The sequence below is a fragment of the Carassius gibelio genome, chromosome B19, assembly GCF_023724105.1.
Source record: "Carassius gibelio isolate Cgi1373 ecotype wild population from Czech Republic chromosome B19, carGib1.2-hapl.c, whole genome shotgun sequence".
Lineage (NCBI taxonomy): Eukaryota > Metazoa > Chordata > Actinopteri > Cypriniformes > Cyprinidae > Carassius > Carassius gibelio.
This window is the reverse complement of record NC_068414.1, coordinates 19,383,468-19,398,124: the sequence shown is the minus strand read 5'-3', so window position 1 is coordinate 19,398,124 and position 14,657 is coordinate 19,383,468. Positions and strand designations below refer to the sequence as shown.

At 35.8% G+C, this 14,657-nt stretch overlaps 2 protein-coding genes across 7 annotated transcripts in view; both read left to right on the top strand.

The window, feature by feature from the left end:
• Nucleotides 1–507: 507 nt before the first annotated feature.
• Nucleotides 508–3,383, top strand: LOC127978652 (NADH dehydrogenase [ubiquinone] iron-sulfur protein 5). The gene is made up of 3 exons (XM_052583453.1): nt 508–661; nt 1,844–2,070; nt 3,143–3,383. Exons 2-3 carry the CDS (start codon nt 1,855–1,857, stop codon nt 3,245–3,247), a joined length of 321 nt encoding a protein of 106 aa, XP_052439413.1. The 5' UTR covers nt 508–661; nt 1,844–1,854; the 3' UTR covers nt 3,248–3,383.
• Nucleotides 3,384–5,834: 2,451 nt separating this feature from the next.
• The window catches only part of LOC127979107 (microtubule-actin cross-linking factor 1), a 164,005-nt gene continuing 155,182 nt past the window's right edge, over nt 5,835–14,657 (top strand). For 5 of the 6 annotated variants that reach the window (XM_052584279.1, XM_052584278.1, XM_052584280.1 and 2 more), the window contains exons 1-2: nt 5,836–6,014; nt 10,923–11,157. In XM_052584279.1, the coding sequence (XP_052440239.1) occupies nt 10,935–11,157 (223 nt within the window). In that variant the 5' untranslated portion in view covers nt 5,836–6,014; nt 10,923–10,934. Of the gene's footprint in view, nt 6,015–10,922; nt 11,158–14,657 lie in introns of all 6 variants that reach the window. The other variant, XM_052584264.1, reaches the window with a different exon arrangement.

Here is a 14,657-nt window from a genome sequence, read left to right as displayed (position 1 = left end):
AATCCACTAAGAAAACACTAAGAAGAGCCCCAGTTTCAGAAAACACTGAAAGAATTGTTGTAAAATTCATCAGAAAAAAAAGCAATAGTCCTATATTACAAAACAAATATTCTGTAAATTTTCTAAGTCAAAGTTATATGCACCTCGGGACGGGTATAGTGTTACTGTGAAAACCTTGAAAAAACTGAAAATAGAATATTTCATCAAAAACTTTAAAAGAAAATAAGAAATGTGTCATGGCAGAAAGTTTGATCCACCTATCTAACTATCTTATAATAAAATATATAAAGGACTAAAGATGACAAAAGTACATACCAAACTACAAAACAATTATTAAACTACTAAAACTACTATAAGTTAACTAACTACTAAAAAACAATAACTGAAATTAAAATGAAAATTATAAAAAAAAAAAAAAACTAAAAGCTAACCCAAAATGCATGTGAATTATATTTATTAAATTTAAATATTTAAAAAAATCACTCTGGTTCCGGCGTCAGTTCAAAATCCGAAAATGTGCCAACACTGCCCTCTACCGTGAGCGCGACATCAACGTCTGAGTGTTTGCAGCAGTGGCGCAAACAAGCCTGCTTTACGGCAGCTGAGAGGTCGTTCGTGAACTGTGGGCCTGAAGAAGGTTAAAGTGACTCTGAAGCGAACGGTCAGTGTTTGTATTTACAGTTTGAGAGCTTTTGTATCATTCGTGTAAAATTGATAAATGTTCTGGCACGTATGTAAACCTTTCGCTGTAAATTAACATGCATTACGTTAGAATAAATGCACAGTGGTTTGTCGTGATCAGGCCTGTCGCGAGGCAATCCGGTTAACATCAGCACAACTTGAGCTATTCTGTAATGATAATATAACATAAACTAGTCAATGTTGCTAAACGTGAAAAGTAGTTTTGACTAACCTGACCGAAATCTACGCCAGCTAATGAATATCATACTAATCAGATTCATTAATTGTGTTTTTAATCGTCCTTCCACAAATGAAGGCCTTAAAAATGTCGTAAATTGGAGCAGAAAGTCCTGAATTCAAATGTATTTATGGGATTGAATGTTTCAAGTACTAGAAAAAGCAAACAAACATAAAACAACCAACTTATTTATTTTATTTTATTATTATTATTATTTTTTTTTACAATAAAAATATTTAAAGTTTCTTATTTTTTCCTCTCAGCGGGTAAAACCTTCTCTCTTCTGATTTTTTTTAAACTCAGTTAATTTTCTCACCAGTTTTATCTGAAAACTTCTTGTGTCATTAATCTTGATTTAAGAAATTTTAGACATTTGCACAGAAAATCTTTTTTTTTTAAGAACTCCTGAGAAACAACCAATGTTTTTTGCATGTAAGTTACATTAAAAATGTATAGTTATTTCCATATTTGTGTTGTTGGGAACAGAAGTATTCTGTGTTTGTGTGAAATTAATTAAATGGATGGAAGCTTGTTTCATAGTTTTAAACCATTTGTTGTTAATGCATTTGGGAACATTGACATCAACTGTGTTGTTCCCTTCAAATTATTGTTTAAATATTATTTACTTGGTCTTGAAAAGATTTTTAAATAGTTTCAAATTTACCTTCATGAAACCATATGGCTATAATATATGGAATAATAATTTAGGCATGCCTGCTGTCAACAATAAATATATCAACATGTCAATATAATAAACAAGTTTTGGAGATAATAGTTGCATATGACCACTGATCTTATTTAAAGTCCTAGCAATTTCCGAACCTTGAGATGTAATTGAATATAGAAATGAATAACTGCTTTGTTCAGTGTTCTTAAACCCGATTGCATTATTGCTTTTGTTTTACATGACATTTTTATTTTCAGTTCCAGGAATCATGCCATTCGTTGACCTCCAGTCAAGGCTGGGTATTAATCTGGACCAGTGGCTCTTGGCTCAGAGCGGGGAACAGCCACAGAAGAGGGTCGCTCGCTGCCATGCCTTTGAGAAGGAGTGGATAGAGTGTGCCCACGGCATCGGACAGACCCGGGCCAAAAAAGAATGCAAACTAGAGCTGGACGACTTCTACGAGTGCATGCACCGCCGAAAGACTGTAAGCATATTGTCGTGTAAATTCTAATTTAATAACAACTTGTAGAAACTGAGAATGAAAAACCAAATAGAGTTTTGTCTTTATATTGCTTTAATGAAAAACCAAATAGAGTTTTGTCTTTGTATTGCTCTCTGCAGAGAATGATCTGGTTTACACACAGCTTCTGAGTCTGTGTGCAAAGAGATAACACACAGACTTACACCCCACTTTTTATAGAATGTAAAAGATACATTGAAGGACAGACTAGGATCTTTGAGCCAATCATGTTGCTTAGTGCACATCACCCCATAACACATGTACATTACATCGTAGATGTCTGGTTACTCTCAAAAACTGTCCATCTCTGCTACAGTTTCTACAAATGTTGTTTTTCAACCTAAAGCAGTTGCATGCACAAGTTACAAAAAATAACTCCATGTCCCTATGGACTATATATACTACTTTATTCATTGTATGTTAAAAGATACTTAAATGAGATTAATGCAAACAATTGATTAGAAGATTAGCTAAACTAAAATATTTCCACAACAACATTCAGAAATATTCAAGCAATGTATCTTAGGCTGACAAAAAATCATAATTGTCACTTATTCCCTTGAAATAGTAATTGCGATTATTAATTACGATTATCACAGTTTACATTGAATGATGTTTATACCATTGTTTGACGCAACTGCATGTCATATTTTCACATGAAAATAAACAAGCTGAAAACACTTTTCTAAAGTGCTTTTCTATAGTATTAAGCCTCAAATGTCAACTATACAATGGATTGGTTTCTTTAAATTAGAAATATATTTATATAGTTTATTGTATATATTTATATGAATGGTATTATAATTTTATTTGAAAACTAAAATAAAAGATAGTTGGAAAAACCCTTAAGATCCCATATAGAAAGAAAAAAAGGCTTCTTAAGCGTGCAGAATAACATAAGTGGACTTTTAGCAATGAATTGCTGCTTTGAACAGTTACGTAATAGTGACATCAATAATTGTAAACGCGATTAGGAATTGTATTAATTGTGCAGCCCTATTGTTTACATTGCTGACACTATTATCACTGCTTACAGCAACAGCGCTTATATGAGGTGCGTAAGCAGAAGGAGAAGATGATTAAAGAGGGAACTTATACCCCCCCTGCACACCACGCAGGCAACGAGGAGGCCCGGCCCTGAATCCAGCAACCCCCGTACCATCACTCTCAACACAGTCAAACTGTTGTACAGTTGATTTCTCACATATGTATTATAATATTACTGCTGTATCAACATTGTTTAATGTTCGAAAAATAAATATAATGATTCTGTGTAATTGTTATTGTCTGCACACTGTCTGTTATTTCGTTTAGTGTAAATATGTAAAACAAGTTTTAAAGGGACAGTTCGTTTTGTTCCTCTGTCATTTACTGACCCTCATGATGTCCACGGCTTTCTTTTTTCTAGAAAACAGCTTCTCTTTCTTGTGATGTGGCTGTGTGCTTCTCTAAAAGAGCTAAAGGATTACAATGCAGTGGTTCTCAACATAATTTTTAATCAGAAGAACAATATTCAAAGGACCCCCCATAATCAACAATATTATAGCATATAAAACCAGCAGTGAAATGTTCTGCTATCATTATGACAAAGCTGCTTGTTCTCAGACATTTTTCTTTTTATTAAAAAATTGGGAATATTAATTTATATTCACATTATCACATTAACCATAATTTGTATTGTGATGGCAGAAATCTTCAGTATGTTCTTCAGTGCAAACCAATTATCCTTTAGGAGGATAAAGAGAAATGTGATTAGGTCACATGTTTGTGTGTGTGTGTGTTTCAACATTTTAATTCAGATTATAGTTTATTTTAATACATATTAAGATATATATCTATATATCTTAATAGTATATATATATAATACCTAAACCTAAAATCAAAATGTGTTCTTAATGTTGACTATATATACAGTACAGACCAAAGGTTTGGACACACCTTCTCATTCAAAGATTTTTCTTTATTTTCATGACTATGAAAATTGTAGATTCACACTGAAGGCATCAAAACTATGAATTAACACATGGAATTATATATGGAATTATATACATAACCAAAAACAACTGAAAATATGTCATATTCTAGGTTCTTCAAAGTAGCCAACTTTTGCTTTGATTACTGCTTTGCACACTCTTGGCATTCTCTTGATGAGCTTCAAGAGGTAGTCACCTGAAATGGTCTTCCAACAGTCTTGAAGGAGTTCCCCGAGAGATGCTTAGCACTTGTTGGCCTTTTGCCTTCTGTCTGCGGTCCAGCTCACCCCTAAACCATCTCGATTGGGTTCAGGTCCGGTGACTGTGGAGGCCAGGTCATCTGGAGCAGCACCCCATCACTCTCCTTCTTGCTCAAATAGCCCTTGATGCCTTCAGTGTGACTCTGCAATTTTCATAGTCATGAAAATAAAGAAAACTCTTTGAATGAGAAGGTGTGTCCAAACTTTTGGTCTGTACTGTGTATATATATATATATATATATATATATATATATATATATATATATATATATATATACACAGAATTCATTTGAGCTTGAATTTATCCTGTAGGTAGCATGAGAGCATCTGATTATTTGTAACGTTTGGTACAGAATATTCAATCTGGTTTTAAGCCTGAACTGAATGTAACTGTCTTTAAATGGTTTTGTTAATCTTCCCATGGGACAGCTTCCATCTGAAAGCTTAATATGAATACATCAATCCATTTGACATCCCAATCACATTACCAAGCCAAGATTAGTTATTTGGTATGTTGCTCAGTAGGTGGCAGTAAAGAAACAACACGATTTTTGAGCTTCAATACTATTTATTTAAATCTAATAAATTAAGCATCACACTAGTAATAGCACACTTTTATACTACCGAGACATTTCTGGAAATAATTATTCATAAACTGTTAGCTATTTCTGTTAAATATGATAGATCAGCTGAGCTGTCTGAGTAAAGGTCAAATCAATGACTGTAAAGTCGAGTGCATCACATGAGTTCAGTTTAGCCTATTTAAGGTCAAAAGCTGCCTTTATACAAACTGACGTCATTTTAGATATTGTTTGTCTTCACGCTATAATAATCATTCTAGAGTTAAACTTGGGAAAGAGTGCCCACAGGATGTCCACTGGTGTTTTTAGCAGGGCTGCTCCACTGTGAGGGGTTTTGTTGGATCAGTTAATCCTTCACTGTCACACTGAATTCACTGCAGCTCAATGAGGACAGACAGATTCATTATTATGCTTTTATTATTTTATGGGTAGCTAACTACAGTGTAGTTTCCCAGTGTTAAAAAAACATACTCGAAACCCAGTCAAGAGTCCAGAATGGGAGACCAGCAAACACCCTTTAAAACCATCACTGGTTTAAGTCAAGATGCTTCTTTTTTTTTTTTTTTTTTAACAGTGATGGCACAAATGCAATGTTTCTCATGTTAAAAACTACATTTAAAGTTTGTGCATCCTGTTGCGTTAACAAGAATTAGAGGTGTACCCTTTCCTTTTATTGAATTTAAGATGGAAATTAGATTATTCGATTTAACTGATAGGAATTTAGATTGAATTTGATATGCCCTGTGTGATTTTATGTAATGCTCATAATGAAGCATTATTAAAACCATCATCATTGAAGAGGGATGGGCTTAAGGGTGGATGAAAAAAAGAAGAGAGTGAGGAAGAGGAGGAGGAGGAGGAGGGGGCCGGAGAAAGAGAGAGCGGGAGAGAAGGAGGGATATGAAAGGAGGGGAACAGACAGCCATTACCGAATCACGGTCTCCATACTGCTCCTCTGTCTACCGGGTCTGTGCAGAACGGACCGAGAGTCAGTGTTTCTGTGTCCGGCTGAGAGGCGTGTTTGTCGGGATCGAGCGCCAGCGCATCTCCGCCTCTGTCACGCTGCGTGCGGTAACGGACTCCGCCGTTATACGGTAAGAAGGTCCAAATGTCCGTCATTATTCTGTCCGTCAGCCTCAGGGTGTATGTGTCTGATAATCTTCGTTTTTTTAATATAATATGTGTGTCACCATGCTTCTAGTGCTTGTTACAATGATAACGTTTGAATACTAAACGCTTAACCATCATGTAAAATCACTATTTCCTGCAAGCATCCTCTTTTCCATTTAATAATCGGGCATCGGAAGTGCTTCTCTCTGCAGGGAGAGAGCCGAGGCGTTAATTTCTCACGTTAATTAATTACAAAAAAGGTAATGATTTATTCATCTCACGCCCGCATGAATGGGTCTTTATAGACAGACCGTTATTCAGTGTGTTTGGACAAAGAGGCTCTGCACACCTCTGTGGTCACTCTCCTCGGTTTCCGCCACATTACGATGTCTGATGTGTGAACGAATCGTTCTTTGGAATCGGATCCTTTAGTGGTTCTTTTGAGCCGATTCACAAATTCATCAACGAATTGGACTGAATCCGCCCGAGCGGTTCTCGAATCAACAACACACTGACAATGTTTCGAGTTTAAACGTAAGGAAACATTGTTATTGTAAGTTTGACAGTTGTATTAGAGTTTGTTTTTTTTAGTAAATCCTATTTTTAGAAACAGTACACAAAACGTTACATTTAAACTATGGTGGTTATAGTATATTAACTTTAGCGTTTAAAATGCAGATCTTTTCTTTGCATACAACTGACTAGTTCGTGAGCTAAATGCAGAAAATCGAACAATAATTCCGTCATGACGTAAAGCACCGCTAAATTCGATTCATTTAAATGAACTGTTCGAAAGAACCGATCCGCGAAACGAGTCAGATTTTCCATCACTTTGCAGTAGTAGTGGTAAGTGCTGAAAGAAGGGGCGTTTCTAGGGAAATATTTATGATTCTATGCAAATATCTTTCCTTTCATAAATGGTGAATATTCATTCATATCTCCGAGAGACTAACAAAGGCTTGTGCTCAATGTGTTTACATAATCACAACCATTCAGTGGCTAATATGGGAAAGTACAGAAGGTTGAGTGGGTAAAGGCTATTTCTAACATGATCCACAGATGGTTTCCTGCCCTGTGCTCCTGTAGAGATGCACATACACCATGTTTGCCTGCTGTGTGAGTGTAATCATTCTGCTCATTTCAGTTTCAGACAGTCCGTTTAGATTATGGTGCAAGGTTTGGGGCACTAGCCCTTAACGGTTTTTGCTACATGCTAAGTCTAAATAATAAGTTACATAACAAATATATATATAAAAAAAAAAAAAAATCACAATTACAAGATAGTTGCAACTACGGCATCAAAGCTGCAGAAAAGTGTTCAGAGGCTCTGATAATATTGCAACGTGGTACCTCATTTACATCACATTCAGGCATCGTCCATGAATGAGTTTGACATCTCGAGGTTCCTGACAGTTGGAGGCTTCAGGCACTGGCCACATTGGCCTGGTACGTAATCCATCCTTGATCTGATCAGATGGGGCTTATTGCAGCTACTGCCCTTTGGCAAACTTGCAAAACCTCAAAATTAGGACAAATAGTGTCTGTGATTGCAGCATGTCTCGTGTTTTTTTTTTTTTTTTAGACTCCAGCACTAATTAAATCCAATCAAACATTTTAGCCAGTAATCAAAAAATGCTTCTACCCTTGCAAGCAGGATTGTCTGTTTTAGCACTTTATATTTACTGTATCTGTCTTTTGCAGGCTGTCTTTTTCCCAGGTCAGATTTTTTTAAATAGATCAGTGGTTTTCAGCTGGTGGGTTTCAACCAAAAACATGAGCCACAGGTCTTTTCTGTGGACAGTGGGTCAAAACAAAACTAGAAAGTAACATAATACAGCTAACCACAGAATTACAACAACCTAGACTACATTAAATATGGGTTCACAACAAAAGTGAGTTGGTGTTTACCACGATGTAATTTGTGTTATATTAATGCATTTTAGTGATTTATTTAATCCTCGTGTTGTGTTTCGGTCATACCTTTTTTTATTGTTTTTTTTTTTTATGTGATTTATCAGCCATTTATATATGTGCTTATAATTATGTTTATGTTTGTATTTCTTTTTAGAACTCAGTTTTGATTGAATATTGCCAAAATGATCATTCCTACAAAAGAAATGTAAAACCTCAAATTAGGTAAAGGATTCTCAGCACAAGGCAAGGTTTTAAAGGGATAGTTCATCCAAAATGAAAAATTCTGTCATCAACAGTTCACTCTAGACATTGACTTGTGGAACTTAACTACCATTTGGTTTCTCTTATGTTCAACAGAATAAAGTAACTCACACATGTATGGAACAACTTGTGGGCGAGTAAACATGACAGAATTTTCATTTTTGGGTGGATTGTTTTTGTTGGTTTGATGGGCCCTGAAGCAAAACCAATTTAGAGCCCCTAATCTATAAAGACACGAACTGCTCTAAACTTGCAGAATGCTTGACCATGTGATATTACGCCCAGATGAAATGTCATATTTTCCAGAAGAGCTAATACCTACATGCCCACAGTTCTCTGAATAATGCAAAGCCATTATTTATTGCTATGATAAGATCCCCTCCTCCATAACCATTCCCAGCAAGTGTCATTACTGAGTGAGTGTGTCTATAGTGATGTGTCAGAGTTACTCATAGCAGATGCTTCTATCTTCATGGGTGAAAGCGCATGAACACATCTTTGCACATATTGTATAAACACAGCAAGAGAACAAATGCCACAAGCCTCCGTTCCACAAACTTATCATTTCTCTCAAAGGGAAATGGAGCAATGGTGCAATACTAAGGCTGTTCTGGGACACGCTTGGCAAAGGTTGTGGGAAGCCAGACTCTTTGTGCAAATGCGGACCCAGTTGCACACAGACTTTAAATCAACACAACAGCACTCTGTCAGTGCCCTGGGTGCATTCAGCTGTAGTGAACTTACTCAGTGTGGTGGTAGGAAAGAAATGAGAGATGAAATAATGTAAAAGAGAGCAGTAGTTTCCTTCATAGGCATAATGACATAGCAAGACTTTGAAAGCAGTATTGCCTCTATTTATATCTGTTGGCTGCCACTGAACCACCATGCTGTCAGGCAACAGCGGGATGGCACAGAGATCTAGCTTCAGCAACATGGTTTTGAGTGAACTTAGTCCTGCTTTCGAGAACCAGTAATGGACATATATGATTATATGCAGGGAATATACACTTTCTGATGTATAGAAATGGTTTCCAGGACAGACTTGTTCACATCAACATTACATTTAAGCATTTTACTGACACTTTTCCATCCAAAGCAACTCACACTTCATTAATACAACATACAAAGATACCTTTTGTCAAGTTATTTGTTATTTTGAAATCAAACTAATGACACTTAAGTTGCATGATAACAAGCTAGATGATATTATACAGATTATGTATAATGTTATGAACATACCTAAATGGCAAGAAAAACTAAAAGAATCACTGAAAGAAAGAAAAATGCATGAATACATAAATATAAATCAAGAATTAATTTACTATTTTCTTTTTTATATTTTTGAGGAAATAGAACTAGTAATATTTGGGGGGAAAAATATGCATCCATTTATCTGGGACACAGGAAAAAGATTCATTAAAAGTAAAAAATAAAAAATAAAAATACATGCATGCGTATATACGTATATCTATAGATATACATTTAGTGTATGGTAAAAAATTACAATTTATTTGAACTATTTTTAAGGAAATAGAGGATAGCTTTGATAAAAGTGTTTTTTGATTGTTGTGGTTAATGTCAAATTAATGAAAATGAATTTAAGAAAAATATTTATGGTTACACCCAAAGCGTTGCCTCGAGAGAAAAAAATAAATGTGTGAATCCCCTTCCCCCTCTACTTAATTCATAGGCTATATACTATAGAAAACCCACTCATCACACGGCCTGGGACAACATTCCCGGCTGTCCCCTCGACAACGACCCTGGTCCCACCACATTTCAAGAAGTTATTAAATCAAAGCTTTTGTTGAAGATGGTATAAAAGCTTTTAAAAACCATATGACGCCAGCACAAATACAGAGCATTTTACACAATTTCTTTATAAAATAATTACATATTTTTACATAATTTTGGACACCCTTATTTGTCATTAATTCAGATCCTTTAATTAAGAATTTTAGTGAATAATAAAAGAATAAAAATAATTGACATTTTAAAATACAGTTACAATTGTATATATATATATATATATATATATATATATATATATATTACACACAAAAACGTATATAATGTCTATCAATACATAAAATATATGAATATTTTAATATAATATAATATATATAAATACCATTCCAGAGTAGCCATAGCTCTTCTAGCAAGCCTTTCATGAATGACGTGAGTAGATTGGAGAACACAGAGGCACATCCCCAGACAGCTTTCACTGAGTTCACTTGTATTGATGAGTTCAGCTGCTGTGGAGTAATGTGACGGACAGGAACCTACTCTAGCCCCCTTGGGCCCCATTCCTTCCAGCTGATCATAGAGGAATGCTCATCAGAGAGGTACGGCCCAGCCAAATGCAATGTCCTATACTGATCAGGAACAGGTCTCTCTTCAATGAGAGTTCGATCCTCCTGCCACTTTTCCTTCTCGTCATCATTGTTGAAGTGAGTCAGCGCTGCTCACCTGGTCTCCAGAAACATCAGAAGCATGTCTTCATCTCGTTTACTTTCATTTTATTGCAGAGTGTTCAAATGAAATGTTCTCACAAATCCGGCCTTATTTTCTACTCATGTATTCTGGTGTATGGTAGTAGTGCGTCGCCCTATGGGTGATGAATTATACATCTCGCACACTTACACGCTTCTGTTGCCGTCCTGACCTTATTTCTGTTTCCCTTTTTACTCTGCCGCCCCTCGTATACCTCCTCCCAGCCCTCTGGTGAGATGTCTTCCTCAGACGAGGAGAGCCTGAGCGAACGTTCGTGTGTGAGCGAGCGTTCGTTCCGCAGCGAGAGGTCTGGGGGCTCTCTCTCGCCCTGCGCCCACAGCACAGCCGGGCCTAAAGGGGACACTCTGCCATGGAACCTATCCAAACACGAGAGACGCAAGCGCAAGAGCCAGGACTCAGTGCTGGACCCCGCAGAGAGAGCAGTCGTGCGAGTCGCAGGTAAGAGATTCGACTATGATACTGAAAAGTGTGTTCAGAAAGTGTTCTTTAGGATATCATTGACAAACCCTCACGTCGTTCCAAAACTGACCCTCTTTCTTCTAAAGAACACAAAAGGAATGTTTCAACTGTTATAGGACCACGTTGACTTGCATTATAAGGGCAGAAAACACTGATACTTTTTTTTTTAAATGACCTCTTTGAGCAAAATAATGAAATCACTTTAAATCAAATCTAGACTTACCGAGCAAGTGGCCTTTGTTTTGTGTGTCCCGAGGCCGTGATTTGATTTAAAACAGTCTGGAAGTTGACTGAAGTTGGAAAGGAGGACATGCAGTGCTTTCTAGATAGATACTGTCTAAACATTAGTGTTCTGGGATTCGGCATTGATACATACAGCTGCATGTGGATCAGGTTCTGTGAAATAAACTGTGATTGGGCTCGTGTGAGGGAAGAGAGGCCAAATGTTGGGAGCCAAACTCTTTTTAGACACGCTGGCTGTTGGTCTGGCTTTTCCTGCTGATTTCATTACTCCTGACAGACCGTGTCTGTGTTGCTGAACTGAACAGTTGTTGAATACAGAGAGAAAACTGGTTAAAGGGAAAGAGGTTTAGTTACTTTTTTGTGACTTGGTATATATGCGATTAAAAGTGGGAGAATACACTAGTCACTGTTTAAAAAACGGATACAAGTATATCCAAGGCACATCTGGAATGCTTTGCAGACTGTCACGCTATGGCCTCAACAGAGTTTTCCTGCCAATCCTAACCTCACATTTTTTACGACCATGTGTCGAGCTTGTGTCCCTCTAGATTTGCCTCTGTCAGACATGATCTGTGTTTGTTCCAGCAACGTTTGGCCTTTTTTGTTTTTGGTCTGGAAACCTTGTTTGTTGTAATAGGGGAATGCGGGATGAAACTGTTATGATTTTTTGCAAAGTCGTAAAGCCAAAATACTGCGACTTGACAGCAATAACCATTTTTGAAGTCTATATTAGAGTCAACGATATGTCGCACAATTAATTTATATTTTTGTCTGGATTTATTAATTTATTAATTTATTAATTAATTTATTAATAAATACAGGTACATTAAAAATAGCGCTGTCAATAGATTACAAAAAAAAAATGAACTGATTAATCACACATTTTTATTGCAATTAATCTCACCTAACATTAAAGTTTTTAAATAAACTTTTATATAACTGCAATAATTTCATGTGCAATCTTCAAATTAATGCAGAAACAACATAAAGACTGTATATTTGTAATATTTGTTTAATGCCATTATTTTCATGAATGAAGGTGAGTATCATTGATACAAATACTACTAATGTCTCTAGGAATGTTTTCCCCCGAAATGTAACCATCGACTATAGCCATTCAATATTACAGTGTAATTGAAAGCTATTAATTTTAACATTTTTAAAAAATAACAACTTTTAATTTAAGTGAACAATCTTCATGTAAAAACCCATTAACCCATCGAAGCCATTAAAGAAGGAAATATACAGAAATTGAATAAAGTTATCAAATACAAAATTCTAAATTAAGTATATGTGAATCCTTAAAGCTACAAAAGTTATTGATTTCCTTTTTTTTAAAGTGCTGCTGCTGAACATGTATTAAATACTAAATGCACTGTTAAACTGGAAGAATTAATCACCTGCATTAACACGCTCATTTTGACAGCACTAATTAAGATACATGCACACAATTACTTGAATACACCTCTTCTGTGATGAACATGCATTCATTTTTATATTTCAAATAAAATATGCAAAATTTGAAATGATATGAATCAGGGTAATATAGCTGTCCTGATATTATAACAAATAAAAAGCCTCATTAAAAGGATGAAATCCTTGAAAACCGAATTTTATTGAGTAGTTAAGGAATCCTTATTATTATTATTTATTATTTCTTAGGGAGAAAAAATATTTAAAAAAAAAAATCTACAAAAAATCATTTTTTTAAAATCTGATAATTTGAACTTTTTCAAATGATACAAAAAAGGAGTATGACAAGTCAAAACTGACTCGGACCTGTCTCCATTAAAACTGCTCCTTTTCCAGGCAGCTGAAAGCGTGACTCAGCCTGAATCCCACAATTCCCTGGTTGCCTGGGTTACCTGTCTGCTTCTCCAGTCCCCCTTAGTTTCCATGGTTATGAAATAGGAGGGAAAGGGAACTAAAAAGCCCGAAAAACAAGTAGTGATATAGTAAGCAAGATCATTTGAATTTCAATTTGAGTTTCAGAAAAGAAAGAGTAGTTTTGTGAAGCTCAAATCATGTAAAAGAAATGATTGTAAGAATAAAGAGAAAATAAAAAGAAGGTGATGACAATGGATGAGAGAAGAGAGAAGCGGCAAAACAAAAAGGAGAAGGCAAGTGATGGCGTTTAAAGGGACGAGGTAAGAGAGCCACAATGAGCATGGAGGGAATAACTGGAAGCAAGGCAAGTGTGTGTGTCTGATTTACTGCACTTCAGTCTTGGAATGCCATGCTGCAAAACAGTTATGACAGTTGCCTAGAAAACATAGCGAGTTTCCAAGCACATGCACACAGATCTCCGCTCTGACCACCTTTCATTTGATGTGTGCGTGCAGGTGAAGCCGTTCGAACCCGAGCTGCAGTCCAAAGGCAATAAATTGGCTAAATGAGTCTGGGTGGCCGTTTACTGTTGTGAGCGGTGTCTGAATCAGTACACACCACAGAAAGAGGATGAAGCCATCATTTCACACTGTTTAAATGAGTCATGACAGGGAGCGGCACAATGGAAAAACACTTTCAAAGCTCTTCCCATCAAGGTTTATTGTTGTTGCCCACCTACAGAGTAAGACAAGAAACAAAATGTGTGCTGTTTTCCATTGGAAAGAAATTGTTTGTTCGTAGAGAATTAATGATATTTCACAATACATATTTTTGCCCCTCGTGTCATGTACAGGGCTCCGTAGAGACAATTTTTTTATATTCATAATACCTTTGCCTTCATTTACTGCTCACTTACTGTAAATCTTTAAAAACATAAAATTTTTATAACACTGAAACATAATCAAATCTCAAAATGAGCATTTTTTTCATTCTGTAAGTTGTAATATTGTGCTGCTAAAAATGTATTGTAGCATTTAACATGATTGAAAGAATAGTTCACCCCAAAATGAACATTTGCTGATAATTTACTCACTCTCAGGCCATCCAAGATGTAGATGTTTGTTTAAAATGAAAGGAATTGATGGACTTCAGTCCATCAATTAATGTCTTGTGTAGTGAGAAGCTGTGGGTTTGTATGAAACAAATCTATCAACTATTCCTTCACTTCCAAAATATGAATCCATAATCCATAATTAAAATCCACAGACATTGTTTAGAACTGTTTTGGACTGCTTTTGCTTGTAACGGTGCTTAATCTGTGCTCAATCTTTTTCTCCTGATTTAAACTTTTTCTCCCGATTACTTTTTCACTTGAGAAAGCAATATTGATAGAGGACTAAAGGATTTAA